The sequence below is a fragment of the Battus philenor genome, unplaced genomic scaffold (assembly GCF_028537555.1).
Source record: "Battus philenor isolate CCGP_79_NKW_IND1 unplaced genomic scaffold, ilBatPhil1.0.hap1 SCAF_26, whole genome shotgun sequence".
In the NCBI taxonomy this organism is placed as follows: domain Eukaryota; kingdom Metazoa; phylum Arthropoda; class Insecta; order Lepidoptera; family Papilionidae; genus Battus; species Battus philenor.
In genome coordinates, this window is record NW_027181689.1 from 551,487 (window position 1) to 567,833 (window position 16,347).

The 16,347-nt window shown below is 34.2% G+C and overlaps 1 protein-coding gene across 1 annotated transcript in view; it reads left to right on the forward strand.

The window, feature by feature from the left end:
• Positions 1-16,121, forward strand: part of bol (boule homolog, RNA binding protein) — a 57,116-nt gene extending 40,995 nt beyond the window's left edge. The window contains exons 2-4 of the mRNA XM_068768637.1: positions 13,447-13,509; positions 14,732-14,900; positions 15,829-16,121. Coding sequence (XP_068624738.1) covers positions 13,447-13,509; positions 14,732-14,900; positions 15,829-15,977 — 381 coding nt within the window. The 3' untranslated portion in view covers positions 15,978-16,121. The remainder of the gene's footprint in view (positions 1-13,446; positions 13,510-14,731; positions 14,901-15,828) is intronic.
• The last annotated feature ends 226 nt before the right edge of the window (positions 16,122-16,347 follow it).

Consider the following 16,347-nt stretch of genomic DNA (forward strand, 5'->3'; position numbering starts at 1 on the left):
ATTGGATCGTAAAAAAAATAATTAACAAGAGTAAATGAATAAAACTAAAATAAATAAAATAAAGTAGTACTATAGACGTGAAGGAGAAGCAAAGAAAGTGACGTAAGAAAGGAAAAAAATAATATAATAATAATTGAGAATATGTACTCAATGTGTGTGTATGTGATGTAAAAGGAAAACTATAAAGGAGAAAAATTTAAATTTCGAAATTGGATCGTAAAAAAAATAATTAACAAGAGTAAATGAATAAAACTAAAATAAATAAAATAAAGTAGTACTATAGACGTGAAGGAGAAGCAAAGAAAGTGACGTAAGAAAGGAAAAAAATAATATAATAATAATTGAGTACATATTGAGTAGCCAAAACATGAGAGTTATATACATACTAGAGGTCCGCAATGACTGAGGTCAAAAATAATTAAAAAAAAGGAACATCGTGTACGTTACCATTTTTAAACTTTTAATTTCCATGTAAAGCTATATAAGATGTTAATGTCAAATTTTAACAACAAAACCTTTATTGCGGTCAATGAAAGGATACATGAAATATGTTATTCTATTGTGTCTGTAGCAATAAGCGGCTCGGGTTTTATTCTTTTGTTATCAAAGGCATATGGCTTTGTCATTCTCTCATAATATCATGTACACAGACTTGGATGTTGCTCAATCTCTGCCACATTATATATGGTTATCTATGTTTTTATTTACTATATCACTTTGTTTATTTCATTAAAATTTTTAAAAATGATCATCAATATATTTTGGTTACTTCTAATATATAATATATTATCTGTTATAAGAGACGTCGTATTTCAAAAATCACACTCCCTTAAAATAAAATAAATAAAAATATTTTGTATTTCTTCTTATATACTCGCCTTTTTGACATTTGACAGCAGTACAAGAATATTAAATTTACTCTGTGGTATATATGGCTAAAAGAAATTTTCGTTTTTAATTGATATGAATTAAATTGTCGAATTCATAGAGTCGTTATTTAGTTTTGCATCTTACAAATTTAGGAATTTGTTTTACAGGTAATTCAGGTCTAAAATTATAAGGAGTAATTATATAGCTCATAACAGAAAGGCTTTAAAGATTTTAGATTGTGAAATATGTTACTGTTGTTGTCTGTTGTATTTTTTATTGGAATCATTGTTTCGGCTTGTAGATGCCCACTGCTAAGCATCTTTTATCAGTAATTTTGGGTATGGGTTGTGTATCCTCTCATTTTATTTTTCACAAAACGCACACAAGCGGCCGAAGTGAATAATAAGTTGATATATATCTAATATATAAAATTCTCGTGTCACGGTGTTGAACTTGAACTCCTCTGAAACGGCTTGACTGATTTTTACCAAATTTAATATGCGTATTCAGTAGGTCTAACAATCGGCTACTATCTATTTTCTTTACCCCTAAGTGATAAAGGTTGTTCACACTTTAAAAAAAATTTTTAACAAAATTTTTTGTTTTTATTTTTTTTATTATACAGCATACAATAATACATACAACCATAAATTTTCACCCCTCTACGATAAACCCTTATTTTTTTATTTGTAAATCAAAATATCAATTTTTTTTGCAAAACAACGTTTGCGGGATCAGCTAGTCATATATATATATATATATATATATAATCTCACGATTATGATATTAAATATAAACTTATAAATACGATGTAATACTACCGGGTAACGGGGTAGGGAGATGGGAGCAAATTCCTTGACCCGGATAGCAACCAACTTGGTAAATAGGCCGTTACGAAGAAAGATACGCAAGTAATTTCTTTACATTTTTATGTAAACTTTACAAACAAAAGTTCGTAAACAATTCGAAAACAGATTTTCCTTTTAAATATAATTTATTTATATTATCTACTTAAACCAACTTGATAGAAACTGAAATCAGATCAAATTCCGTTATAGTATCAATGCATTTAAAGATGCAAAGGTTCCAAACATTCCCTGATCATATAGGACCTGCGTCATCGTCGTCGGTGCATCAAAAAGGGGAATTCCACAGAAATATAATTCTTTATTTACATCAATATAAATATGGGCGAAGCTGGAATGAATATACGCACTTTTATCTCTGATTTCATGCTGTTCTTACCTCCAAGAAGAATCCGACAATGTAAAGTCACAACAGACTCTCACATGATATCCTTAATGGGATGCGTTCCCATGTTGAGAAACACTGGTTTATAGCATCCTAATAGAGAGAAATAATTAAATCGACATATTTTAGAGTATCACTTTGTATAATGTGATTAGAAATAGTTGTATCTTTAAAGATTTAAGAGAACGATACCTTCACCTCATCAAAGTTCTTACATCTTACCTAAGCAAAAGATCGGCACGATCACAAATCTTGATGTACCCACATTCAATGACTTAAGCGACTTAACTATGGCATCCACCTATTGCGTTACTTACTACGCATAGACGGTTGCCACTGGAGAAACCTTTGGCCCCAATGTCCATTGGCTAGTATTGTAGATGTTAATGCTGTTAGATATTTAATGGAATCAGGCGTTACCTCGCGGAAGTCCATCCTAAGTAAGATAAGGACCAATATTTAGCCACTTCCGCACATGCAGTGGCAGTCATGCAATAAAATGCACTGCCCGCCAGCCCGCTGATAAATGCGTATGCGGCAAACAATGCGAATCACACAACTGCCACCGTTAAATCACTCAACACGTGTTTCACCCCTCCACGGGGCATCTTCAGGAGTTATCTTACACCGATTAGTGCCAAACACAGAGTGTTTGTTTATTTATCAGCGGGTTGGCGGGCGGTGCATTTTATTGCATGACTGCCACTGCATGTGCGGAAGTGGCTAAATTTTGGTCCTTTTCTTACTTAATGCTGTTAGCTTGGAGGCTGTTACAGCTACATCGGTATTGTTTGAACCGAAGGGTCTGTGAATTTACAAAAAATTTACTGGCTAGTCGAAACTTTGTACGAAGGTAGCATCTCTACTTATATAGGTATATAGTATATTTTCGGCTAGAGAGTACGACAATTTTACCGAACAATCTATATATTATTTTGGCCATGTTTTGAATATTTTTTGTCATTATGATATTGGCATAAATCAACGTTACTTATGTTTTTAGAGATTGGAAAATAAAGCAAAGTGGGCGTATCAATATTTGTGTAGTCCTACGAAACTGATAACAAAGATAAGATACGCAACATCTGACGTCCTTTGATAACGGCTGCGGACCGTCATGAACACCTTCACTCATATAGACAACGAAATATTACAAAATTTATTTTCAATCATTCGTAGTAACCATTTTTAATTATTTAAATACGTAAGACAATACCAGATGTAACTTTAGAAACTAACAGAGATCGTCTAATCAACCAATAGTTCGTCAAATATTAATCCCTAGTGCTGTCTCGCTCGCACAATACCTAAACGCAGACCCGTGCATGTTCACTCACCCACGAGTTGTACTACGCAAGACGTGTAGATATAACCGCAAATTAAAGAAGCCAAAGGAAGCAAGAGAAGCAAAGAACAAAGAAGAGTAGGAACAAGCCAGAAGAGAATAAAGAACCAAATACATTAGCGACAATCGACTAGCTATATTGAATGCAGTGTTTCTTATACGTTCGATGAACTATTTAACTAATCAAATTAAGATATCTATAATGATATTCGTTAACTTAATATATTAGGGGGACCGGAAAGTAATGTAGTTTCGGTTGACATGTTTTACAGAAAAACCGAGGGAGTTTTATCGCTCCGATGATTTGTATACCAGATGGCAAAAGGTTATTGATAACGAAGGTGAATATGTTGATTTCAAATAAAAACTTGTCAAAAAGTATAGTCGTGTGAATTTGATTTAAGAAGGCGACATTACTTTCCGGACCCCCTAATGTAAGGTGACGAGTCTTCAGGAATGACGAGATTTGTAGACGAAAGATATTAACCGACATAGCTCAAGACAAGTTGAAGTGACAATGTGCTGATCACATGTCCAGAACAGCGTTCAGCGTAGGTCATCCTCCAAACAGTTGGTCAGACAACCTCGTCTAGTTCGTAGGAAGACCCTGAGTTCATGCCGCTACCAACCCAGCCCAGCCACAGGGGATTCTCTGAGAAGGAAGAGCATAGGTTTAGGCACAAGGAGAGTCTCTCGCGCATCTGTGAGTCAGAAGTGGACCTTATCACCGACTGTCCTGTATTTGGAAGTCTCCTCCTTGACCTCAAGGCTGCAATAAGTAGGAGACTAGAAGAAGAAATTGTTGCCCCTCTCGTGGGCGACGATAAATGTCCCCCTGTCTTCCTAGAGTTCTGTACAAATGACGTATAGTGCACGAAAAACAAAAATAAGACTCAGAGATAAAAGGGTAGGATAAGATCCACGGTAAGTTATGTCTGCAAGCAGAAACAGGTGCAATACACGTATAAAAAAATTACTGGAATAAAAAGTTATTATTAGAAACAAAAATTAAAATGAAATGCAAATAAAAGTTGTTTACGAGTCAAATAATATCTGTGATCTAGAAATGAGAACGAGGAAAGGAAAGCGATGTGTGAAAGAAGATATGAAAGAGAAGAAAAGAAAGAGATTGTGAAGGATAGAAGGAAAGTATAAATGAAATTGAGAAGGATGAAAGAAATGAAAATTAAAATATTGAAAAAATATTGACCCGATAATGTTACCTTCCTGTCTCAAACACGGTAGAAGTTAAAAAAAAAATACTTTCAGCAGTGAACATCCAACAGCTTAAATGATGATGGTATCTATACTACAATCTAACTTAAAAATGTAAAATATCCTTGTCAGTTTGTTTTAAAACCTCCACCGAATTCAAATTTTCAGCAAAATCTTTCTAAAACTTCCTAAAGGTTATAGAACTAAGAGCGAACATCAGCTCTTTTCTGGAGTGGGAGTCTAAAAATCACAGATAGGATTATTTAAAATATGGTTAGGTAGTATGAGGAGTGTGGTACTACGTGGGATGTCAGCCACGAGCACTGTATCAGGCCCTTCTAATGAATACTGAGAAGTAACGTTACATCTTCTAGAATAATTTACGACTCATTTTCTGGAAAAAATAACCTGTCATGTTCTAGAACAGGTAATGTCTTACTTTTCGATTAAAATTACGTCTCATTTTCTGGAACAAGTTACGTTACATTTTCTAGAACAGCTTACTATTCATTTTTTGGAAGAAATAACCTCTCAATTTCTAGACCAAGTAATGTCTTACTTTTCGATTAAAATTACGTCTCATTTTCTGCAACAAGTAACGTCTCATGTTCTGGGATATGTTTCATCTAATTTTATAGAACAAGTTACCTCTCATTTTCTGAAAGAAGTAATCTCTTATGTTCTCGAACATGTTTCATCTCATTTTCTGCAACAAATTACGTCTAATTTTCAAGAACAAGTTACGTTTCATTTTCTATAATGAGTTACGTCTCATTTTTTGGACCAAGTTACGTAGAAGACAATTTTTACACTGACGTTGATTTATGGGACACTGTATTTACGTATTTATCTAATCTGAGTGCATTTGTAAAGCCCTGTTATTGTTATTGCGAGTACAGCGTATCTATTGTGTCAATGCTGATTACATGAGTCGAGTTTTCCTTTAGAATGATCGATACTCTGTCAGAAATGTCTAAGCCGGGCGAAGACGGATAGGGTTGCGGTTGCTTGGTTATTTATCAAATGTACACAAATATTCAAACAATTTGTGTATGGAATTATATTACAATATTTCGCTTTAATAAGCGATTGGAAGATGTTGGATTTAGGCAGCTTTTTACCGGTCTTTTTGGATATCTCCGTGAGAGTCCAGTGTCCAACATTGGACATCCATGTGAAGCCAAATTCAATGATTTCGATCATAATAAGTAACGTAATGATAATATAGTAGGATTATATATTGAAATTTATTATTATATATAATCTGTTCTCCCAGACTGTACAGTCAGAAATTGTTGACCTGTCGCATTACGATAAAAAAGTAAAAAAGTACGGTATACATTTCACAGTAATCGCTTTATAGTGTGATTGTAAAAAGTTCTTTATTGACCGAGTTATAAGTTCAACTCGTTGAAGCTTTTAGCTTTATGCAATATATATAAATACACACACACACACGCACACGCACACACACGCGCGCGAGAACCCACACACACACACACATACACACTCACATATATATATACGCTAGGATTTCTCGAGGAGTTGGCTTGGCTTAATGACCATGACGCAAAATGAAGCCGCTTGGTTGCGTTGTAACCTGCCCTTTAAAAAACAAGGCATATTTTATATACTTATTACTATAAATGTACCTTATATGTCACTTTTCTTGTCTTGACGTTCAACCGTCAAGTCGATGTTATATCACGAGAATTAAACAGTGAAAAGATTGTTACGCTGCTATGACTTCTATTCGGTACTTATTTAGACTTGTGTTTGGGACCTCCTTATTAATAATATATATCAAATGAATGTATATTAAAAATCATAATATATCAATCAATAGACGCCTAATGTTAGGGGAGGTGTTATCTATCCAAAGATTCTATCTTCTCCGAACAAGGACTATGTCTTCGCTCAACTTACCTGACGCCTATCTAACTTAAAAAGAAAGTAAATTACGCTTACAAAGTCCAAAATATTGCTGATCAAAAATAAGATGAATATTCAGTGGAGCGTCTGAGATTTATGTCTATGTAAGTAGAATTAAGGCTTTCGATGAGTCAGCTCTCAGTGACAGACGGTCCGGGGTTCGAGGCCGATCGATGCCAGGCGTGATTCCGCGTCGGCATATCTGGCACGATATATGGTCTATCATACGTCCGCTATGTATGTCGCCGGTGATTTGTACTTGGCTAGGATATCTATATAATATGTATACATATATATGTATAAGTATATATACATATAAATATATATGTCTCGAGACTCTTAGGTTGATGTTCTTAAGTGAAATTTGATACCTTTTGGAATTAGCTGCATTGCAAATTTATTATATAAGTCTTAACATTATAATTAAGGTCTAAAATTGCTTAGTAAAGCATATTTTAAAGAATTGATGTTTGTGTCATTGTGTCATTGACAAAACAAATTGTACACAAAAGATAAGAGAAAGAAGAGAAGATAAGAAGAGAAGTAAACAAAAGATGGGGCGAAATTAGATAAACGGATCGATTAGAGCGGATAAACCATAATTTTGCGACGTACGTTTAAAATAGTGAGTGTGCATGCTATGGTTGTCTGGAAATCTGGAAATATATATATATATATATATATATATATATATATATATATATATATATATATATATATATATATATAATACGAGTCAATATTTTCCAGACAACCATAGCATAGAAAAAGTAGAAGTATAAATAATGATGAAAATATATACATATGGATATAGCACATACAATTTAAGTAACTTATAATTTATATAACGGTATATTACATTTTATAAATATAATACAATAAATATATTTGAAAAACTTTTAAGTTAAACGGTTTTTTGATACCCATATTGTGGTGGTTGTGGAAAAATATGTACCTAGTCCGCCATATTGGAACGGCGTCCATCTTGAATTTTAAATTTTGACATAATCATCATGTTTTACTAGTGTAGCCCTTTCATTTGATACCCATATTGAGAGGGTTTAGGAAAAATATGTAATCCGCCATTTTGTATCGGCGGTCATCTTAGATTTATAATGTTATTGATTTTATTATATTGTATTGTCATCTAAATTAAATGTGTGTACCAAATTTCAGAACAATCTGACAACGGGAAGGTGCTTAAATTTCAATTTCTAATTTTGATCCAAATAAATTCCGTACGGGTCGAACTAAATAAAACCGTTTAATAATAAACAAAACATCAAACTGACTGGACGCATTTGTTTCCGAATAAAGAAACCTAGAAAGAAAAACAAATGAATGAAAGACTTAATACATATATATTTCTTCGTTCATAACCAAATCTTTTACCACACAGGCCATTCGATTGTGGAATGATTTACCGCTGAATATAAAACGTGCTAGCTCACTACTTATTTTTAAGAAAATAGTTAAGAATTATTTACTAGACCTATGATTATATTTCCGTCAATAAATTTTATTCTTTCTCGTTTTTCTTTATTCTGTGAAAAATGCGATCCAGGTGAATTTGATGTTTTCATTTATTATTATATTATTTTTATAAAATGTATTATACTGTAATATCTTATGCATTGTTTATTATAAGTGTATACGCTATATACATATATATGTTTTGTACACATTAACACTTTATTTATAGTTCTGCTATTTCCATGCTATAGTTATCTGGAAAGATGATAGGAGTTATCTAATATCATCTTATCAGCACGCTGGCGGGCGGTGCACTTCATTGCACGACTACTGCTGCATAGCAGAAGTAGCTATATATTAGTCCCTTTCATAGTTGATTTTTCTCGTCATTAAGAATCAATAAAAAGGTCCGAGGTTACATTAGATTGGCACCATACGGTACAGCATTATATACGATGCCATACGACATTATGGAAACTGCTGTAAGATGATTCAAAAATTACCTTCAGCACATCGTCTTGTCAAAATTTGATACTATAAATATATACTTGTATAAGATACGATAAATATATACCTATGTAAATATATATATCTTATTCACTTTTGGAACTTTTAACAGAAATCTTTTTGGTCGTCAACTATTTATTTTTTTTATCTATTTTAGTTCAGTTTTTATGATCGAAGTGGATGGAAGTGGACATTATGGATGAAGTGGAGGAAAGTGTCAGGCGTTCTATGTGATAATCGTATGTCCTTTAAGGCCAAGGGTAAAGTCTACAAAGCCGTTGTCATACCAGCTATGCTCTACGGCTCGGAATGCTGGACTGTAAGTCAGAGACACGAGAAAACACTTCATGTCAATGAGATGAAGATGCTTAGATGATCGAGTGGTGTCACTTGAATGGACAGAATACGGAACGAATATATCAGAGGTTCGTTTAAGGTAACTCCGATCCCCAGCAAATTACAGGAATATGGATTGCAAAGTTATGGCCACATTCAACGAAAACCAGATGACCACGTGGTAAAAACTGCCTTAAGCCTCCCAGAATTCCCAAGAGGGAGAGGGCGTCCAAAAGCTACGTGGTGGTCTAATATCGGAAAGGAACTGGAAACCCTTCAACTTGATGCAAAAACAACCCAGGATAGAGTGGCCTGACGCAAATTGATAAGGAGACCCGACCTCAAATAAAGGGAAAAGGGAATGAAGAAGAGAAGAGAGAAGAGTTCAGTTTTTAGTTGTGAAAAAGAAGCAGGAAGAAACTACACAACAGTACTAATCCATTATTAAAATTTCAAGTCTGAAATACATAAATTCTAAGAATACTTTTCAATTTGGGCGCAACGGAAAAGTGCCTTGAATGCCTTCACGATACTTTGAAGCGACCCATTATAATTTCTCTAGCTCCCCTACCGGAAGGGCTCGCCTTTGTGAGAACGGCGCCGGAAATCCTCAAACCTCTTATTCGAATTTTAATTTTTTTCACTCACGTATCGAGTTGTGCTACTTGTTAAACGAAAGCTTTCGCTTCTTTGTGCAAACGGTAAGTTTATGAAAGCTTTCGTAAACTTTGTTCATACTCCAGTAAGTCCCGATACTTTTGTTAAAGTTATAAACGCTTGACACTTGATGGCGAGATGTATGTGTGTAATTCCAATACAAACTTTCGAAGACTCGACTTGAACGTTTGAATTGACTTGATTTGACGCCTATTACGTTATAATTTTAAAACTAGCCGATCCCGCGGCTTTGTCTGCGTGGAATTTAATACAAATTTTATTTAAAAGTAGGCTTCGTTACTATTTTCATCAGCTACCTGCCAGTATGTATTCCGTCAAAATTAGTCCAGCCATTTTAGAGTTTAGATATATCTTATATATAGATATAGTTAGATTAGTCAGACAGACAGAAAAATTAAAAATAAATAATGTCGGTACATGTAATAAAGAGCTATTTTAATATTATAAACAGACATTCTAATTTTATTTATTTATACATATTTTTTTCTTGATATTATTATACGCGTTTCAACATATTTATCTCGTATATACATGAAGAAGAGAATAATGAAAGAGCACGTAATTAAAGAGTTCCTATATTAAGTTTTTCTTAATAATATCGTTATTTATATCTTGAACCATTTATGGATAGTATATAATTACAGCTATTTAAGGCATTTACATCTATAACTAAAAACTCTGTGTATGTATACTTCATTTTTGGTATTATAAAAACTGTTTATTATGTATTTTATATCTATAGGGTATATTAACTAAATTGTGCAAGCAAGCACCCTTCGACACTTAGGATACAAAAAATTTACATACGCAAGCATGTTTTAATAGATAGGGTCAAAGATCGTGAAATGCTTACGTATAAGTTACACATATTTGGTTCTAGAACCTTCCGAATATATCCCTGTATATATATATATTTATTTATTTATTTTTTACATACATGTGCTATTATTTACACGAATCTTTAGTGTTAAAGGTTAAAAGTGTGATTGTATAGTTCATTTGTTGTCAATATAGGTATAGAAAGGAAGACAAAAGTCACGCAGAGAGTAATTGAGAAGACTATGCTAGAAGTTTCGCTGCGAGATCAATTCAGAAGTGAGATAGTTCGAGGAATTGCCTATTTTTTTTATTTTTTTTTGATATACCCCCGCTATTGGGGGTCTTTAGTACCGTTATCTTGTGGAGGGACAGGATCTTTTTTGGGCAATTTATTTTTTTCACTTAGTTTTTTTTTTATTTCCGTTCTCTGCTTCCATTCTTCACATAATCTTTCATTCCATTCTTTTATACCACATTTCTTCTTTCTTACCCTTTTGCTCTGTTCGTCTATCATTCTTCCCTTTTTCTTTTTACATTTTTTGAATTATATTTTTATTTTACATTTTTTTTACACATTATTACTTATTCTATAATTATTTCTATAACAGTTTTGTTTCTATTTACGTTTTTAATTTATTTATCTTTTTATATTCTGTTTTATTTCTTTCTATCGCCCTTTTGGCGATCTCTTTACAAAGGGATATGAACGCCTGTTTGTCATCGCCGCCTATCAGGGAGGCTATTGTCTCCTCCCTGCGAGGAATTGCTTGTCTGATACACACGTGCAACCGATGCCCGTTGGAGTTAAAAGGTTCTCGAGTGGCGACGGCAAACCGGTAGACGCGACGGGGGCTGGTCTCCTACTAGGAGGTCCAACGATATAGTTAAGTTCTCTGGATCCAACGTAGCGCCGGTCGTTTTGGCGATCTTTGCGGGAAGCTAATCCTTATATCATATCAGGCGGTCTCCCACCGACTCTATCGCTCTATTACAGTGATTCCCAAAGTGGTCTATATCGACCCCTAGGGGTCTATGATAACCTACAAGGGGTCTTTGTCAGCGAAAAAAATTTTGGGGGTCTATGAAATAAATATTACGAACACTGATAGTACCTATTTACTTACATCATACTATCTTATAATATCAAAACATTTACATTATTTATAAATAATAATATAAAGAAACAGACTAGACATCATTAGCCGAGGAGATTTAAGATTAACCCTTACAAAATTGACGCCAAATGTTGATAATTTATTATTAAAGCATCAGGTTCATCCTTCTCACTAAAATATTGACATATTGCTTATGTTACTTTATTTATAGTTTATTTTATGTTTATTTAATGTTGTTTTATATTTTACATAACAGATACAAAATTTTATTTTTAAGTAGTTTAAATTTAAATTCAATTAATAAATGTATAAATTAACATGTGTTTTTACTTTAAGTTTTTAACACTAAACTTCACTACAGTTAGAATTGGTAGGTAAGTAGGGGGTCTACCCAACACGGAAAAACGTGGCAAGGGGTCTACGACACGAAAAAGTTTGGGGAACTCTGCTCTATTAGGTGACCATTAAGAAAATTCAAAACGCGTATTAATAATAAATTGACGAAAAAAGCTAATTATTTAATAAACGAACATTTAAATAACAAGAATCCTTCGCAGTGATGTCGCCTGATTATTTTTATTTAGGCTATACGTGATAAGGTGTGCGTGTATATATCTGTGTTGCCTGCATCTTGCAACTTACAGTCAAAAGGCTATATTGGTCGTTGTGAGGTGTACAGTAGTAGAGTGATATAAGCTGTAAGAAAAAGACGTTTTGTTTAGTTGTTGACCTGAGTGATATACGCCATATGTAAATTGCATTAGACCAGGGATGATCAACAAGCGGCCCGCAGGCCCCTTGCGGCCCTTTAAGCATATTATATTATTTATGCGCCTCGCTGAGTATTTCGAAAATTGATTTTATTTTATCGACTTTTTACTAACAATTTATTGTTATAAAATTTATTATAATACATGCGAAACCAAAATAATTTGTTTATGATATATTTTACATTAATTTTTTTTATTATTATAATGCTTATTATAAAAAAAAATTGTAGATTATTAATAAATGTTACTCTATGTGCGGCCAGCCAAACGAATATAAAATTGAAATTGGACTGTTGATAAAAAATGTTTCGCACCCATGTTCTACATCCATGTGATGAACTGGGTCAAGTTCCGACTAGATCTTTAGAGCTTTAGCTTTAAAGCTTCCCATTTAACATATTCCCGTGCATGCTCTTTAGTTTAAATTGTTCTCAACAACTTCTCTGTATAAAAAAAGAAATATGTATCAATTTAGCAGAGAACCTTTTAACGATTTTAACAACCTTTTTTGAAAATAGAATATCAAAGTTATCACAAATTACAATCGCTGAGCTTGTTAAAATATAGTCAAAGATATGTTGATAGGACCTACGGACGCCCACGCGTGGACTATAAACGTGAAATTATATTTGTAAAAATAATACAAGTGCATTAGTAATGCTTCCCTCAGGTAGTGATCAATCAACATCAGAATCATAGAGATTTTAGAAAATTTCCGAAACGCATACATATATATATATATATATATATATATATATAAATATATATACATATTATTCTATTCAGTTCTATCAATTAGGTTTGAAAACTTGTTACATATGTAATGTCACTTTAAATTGCCTTCTTCGACGTCGCGTCGGCCCATAAACGCTTTCTGCAAGGCATAGGTCTCCCTTAAAGATATACAGGGAGATATACCATAATCGACACACTTGGGAGTATGCAGAGGATGGTGCTGTTCTTTCTCTGGAAACATGTTTGTGAGCAGCGGCAATCCGATGATGTGAATTATATATGTATAAGACTGTATCCAGGGAAATTTTACTCGCGACCTACGATCGCAAGTCTATACTCTACCGACGATCAGATTTGCATTTATAACTTTATATTTAACTTTGTACTTTTTGTCCAACAGAGTGGTGGCGTTATGTTCTCGCCATTGGGTCGGCTTCGTGTAGCACAGGCTGTCAGAAAGCAGGTAAATCTAAACCGTTATAAGTTCGTACAAGATTTGTCAAAATATATATTTTCCACTTTCATGATATTTCCCGTCAAATTTCGAAAATTTGGGTTTTATGTTGGCAAAGTCAAGTCAAAAGATTTAATGGAATCAGGCGTTACCTTGCGGAAGTCCATCCTAAGTAAGAAAAGGACCAATATTTAGCCACTTCCGCACATGCATGAGTAGTCGTACAACAAAGTGCACCGCCCGCCAGCCCGCTAATAAATGCGTATGCGACAAACAATGCGAATTACACAACTGCCACCGCCAAACCACTCAACACGTGTTTCACCCCTCCACGGGGCATCTTCAGGAGTTATGTTACACCGATTAGTACTCTGTGTTTGGCACTTTGCCGCATACGCATGTTCTACATATTGCGTGTGCGGAAGTGGCTAAATATTGGTACTTTTCTTACCACGTCCAAAGATCAGGTGGTTATACACTAACCTGATGGTATATTAAAATTATAATTCTGAGTCCTCAAATAACAAGGATCTTGCAGTTACGAACTGGTCACGAACAGGATGAAAAATAAAACAGTTTACATTTACTTTTTCTTTAACTTCTTTCTTGTTATTACCATTACTACCACCACTCCTATCACCATTAAGATCACCGCTACAATGACCACTGTTGTCACCACTATTACTACTATCATCACCAATACTACCACTATAGTAGAGGTACTACTATTGACACTTACCATCACCACTATTATCACTACTATCATTACTACTAGGAATACCACCATTACTACTACTTCCACTATCTTTACTACTACTACCACCAATAATGTTACCATTAGTACCAATACCACTAATAATACAACCTAATTTAAAGAAATACTATCGTATGTCAGACATGCCACCACATACATACCTGTATTTTTTTTTATGGCCCCCGCTATTGGGGGCCTCTCGTACCCCTATCTTAGGTGAGACAGGGTCTTTATTGGCAATTTAATTTTTTTCACATAATTTTTATTTTCATTCTCTACTTTCATTCTTCACATAATCTTTCATTCTATTCTTTGCCACAATTCTGCTTTCTTTCACTTTTGCTATGTGTCCTTTCATTCCTCCCTCATTACTTGTTACATTTTATCTTTTTTCTTTCATTTACATTTTTAACACACTTTATATCACATTTGAGTTACATTATATCACATACCTGTATTTTGGTCTTTATATTCCAGACGAGTCAGTTACCGGTGCTTAGCCCGGAGGCTGCCCCGCTCCAGGCACCACTCTGCTACCAGCTGGTGTGTGCGCCCCCGCTAGCGCCCCTTCCTGCGTGCGCCCCCTGCGAGCTGCCACCACCTCCATACGCAGTCTACCCCCTACCATTCGATAGTACGTATTACCGTACGTATTACAGTGACATTATCATATTATTAACAGTTTTATTTTACTTACAGTGATGATATAAATATACAGGATGATTGGTTTAGTTGTAAAAACTTTAAAGAAGTCAACGTATTTCATTTGTCAGCAAAAAGCTTTATTAGTTTTACACCTATTTCCAATCAGCTTGTATAATATTTCAAGATGCCATTAGATTCACTTCTACATTAAACTCGTGCCAAATTACGAAGATTAAATTTAAAGTAAAATTCATTATTTATATTGCTTGATGTATGAACTTTATATTAATACTTAGTTGCTAAGTAAGTCTTTTATATTGGTCCTAAATAAAAGCGACCCGATTAACCTTTAGGGAATTTGGGATGTGGTAATATCGGCGAATATGTCCAATTTCGTTGATAGTAGAACCAATGAATATATACTGATGGACACAGTAGGTTTTGAAATTTTGCAAATACACGAAGACAAGTCGCTGCTCAATGCACTGGTCCGAAGGTAGAGTATCCGAAGTAATATATATACATCTCTGAAGACCAGATCACATAACGTAACATACTGCGAAATAAATTTTCTAAGTCACGATACCTAGTCGTACAATGCTAGAAAGAAATCTTTAAAATTTGTCAATTGTTACTTGCTTTTTCCTGAAATGGAGACACTTTCTCCTTTTCCCGAATGACGCAAAGGGATTTTAACAACGCAATATGCCGTGTCATTTCAAATTTAGAAAATTTTTTATCATGTACTGCAAAGTTGAAAAGTAGAAATAAGTGTTGATACCGCAATATCTGAAGGTGATGGTCTTTAGCTAGCGCGTGTTGCCGGTGAAGATACGTGTCTCGGTCTGAAGACGGTGCAGTGTTTGAAAGTATTAAAGTAAATCTTGAATATAGTAATTAAGAATAATTAAGGTTCTGTATCATTTCAGCTGCACCTGCAATCTACGGGCCGCCAACTCAATACGCCCTGGTACCAGCACCATTCAGCGCTGCATGCTGTGAACCTTCATGCTGCGCTCCTCTAGACAAGCAGCCGCGAGTTCCACCACCACCCCTGCATCCAGCATTTATATACTGAGACAACCAGCCTCGGACTTCAAACCACTTCATCTTCCTCAGACCTATTTATTTCTAAAATAGATTCGAATACGCTTCGCATAGAAATAATTCGGTTTATATGAGATTTATGTATATGTTATCGCTCTTTAGATATTTTTGGATGGGTTTTTAACCAAACGATAGGTATGTATACGTTTATATTTAAAGAAGCATGTTTGTTTGTTTATGACTAATATGATTTCGTTCGTCTTCCGCGTGTCATTTTCAAATAGATTTTTTCACCTAACCATCGGCTCACTGGTGAAATATACGAAAGAAGTTATTGTGAGAACTCACAGTGGTGCGTGGGAAGTGTTCAACAAATCTCTCTGTGTGTGAGTATTTTTGAC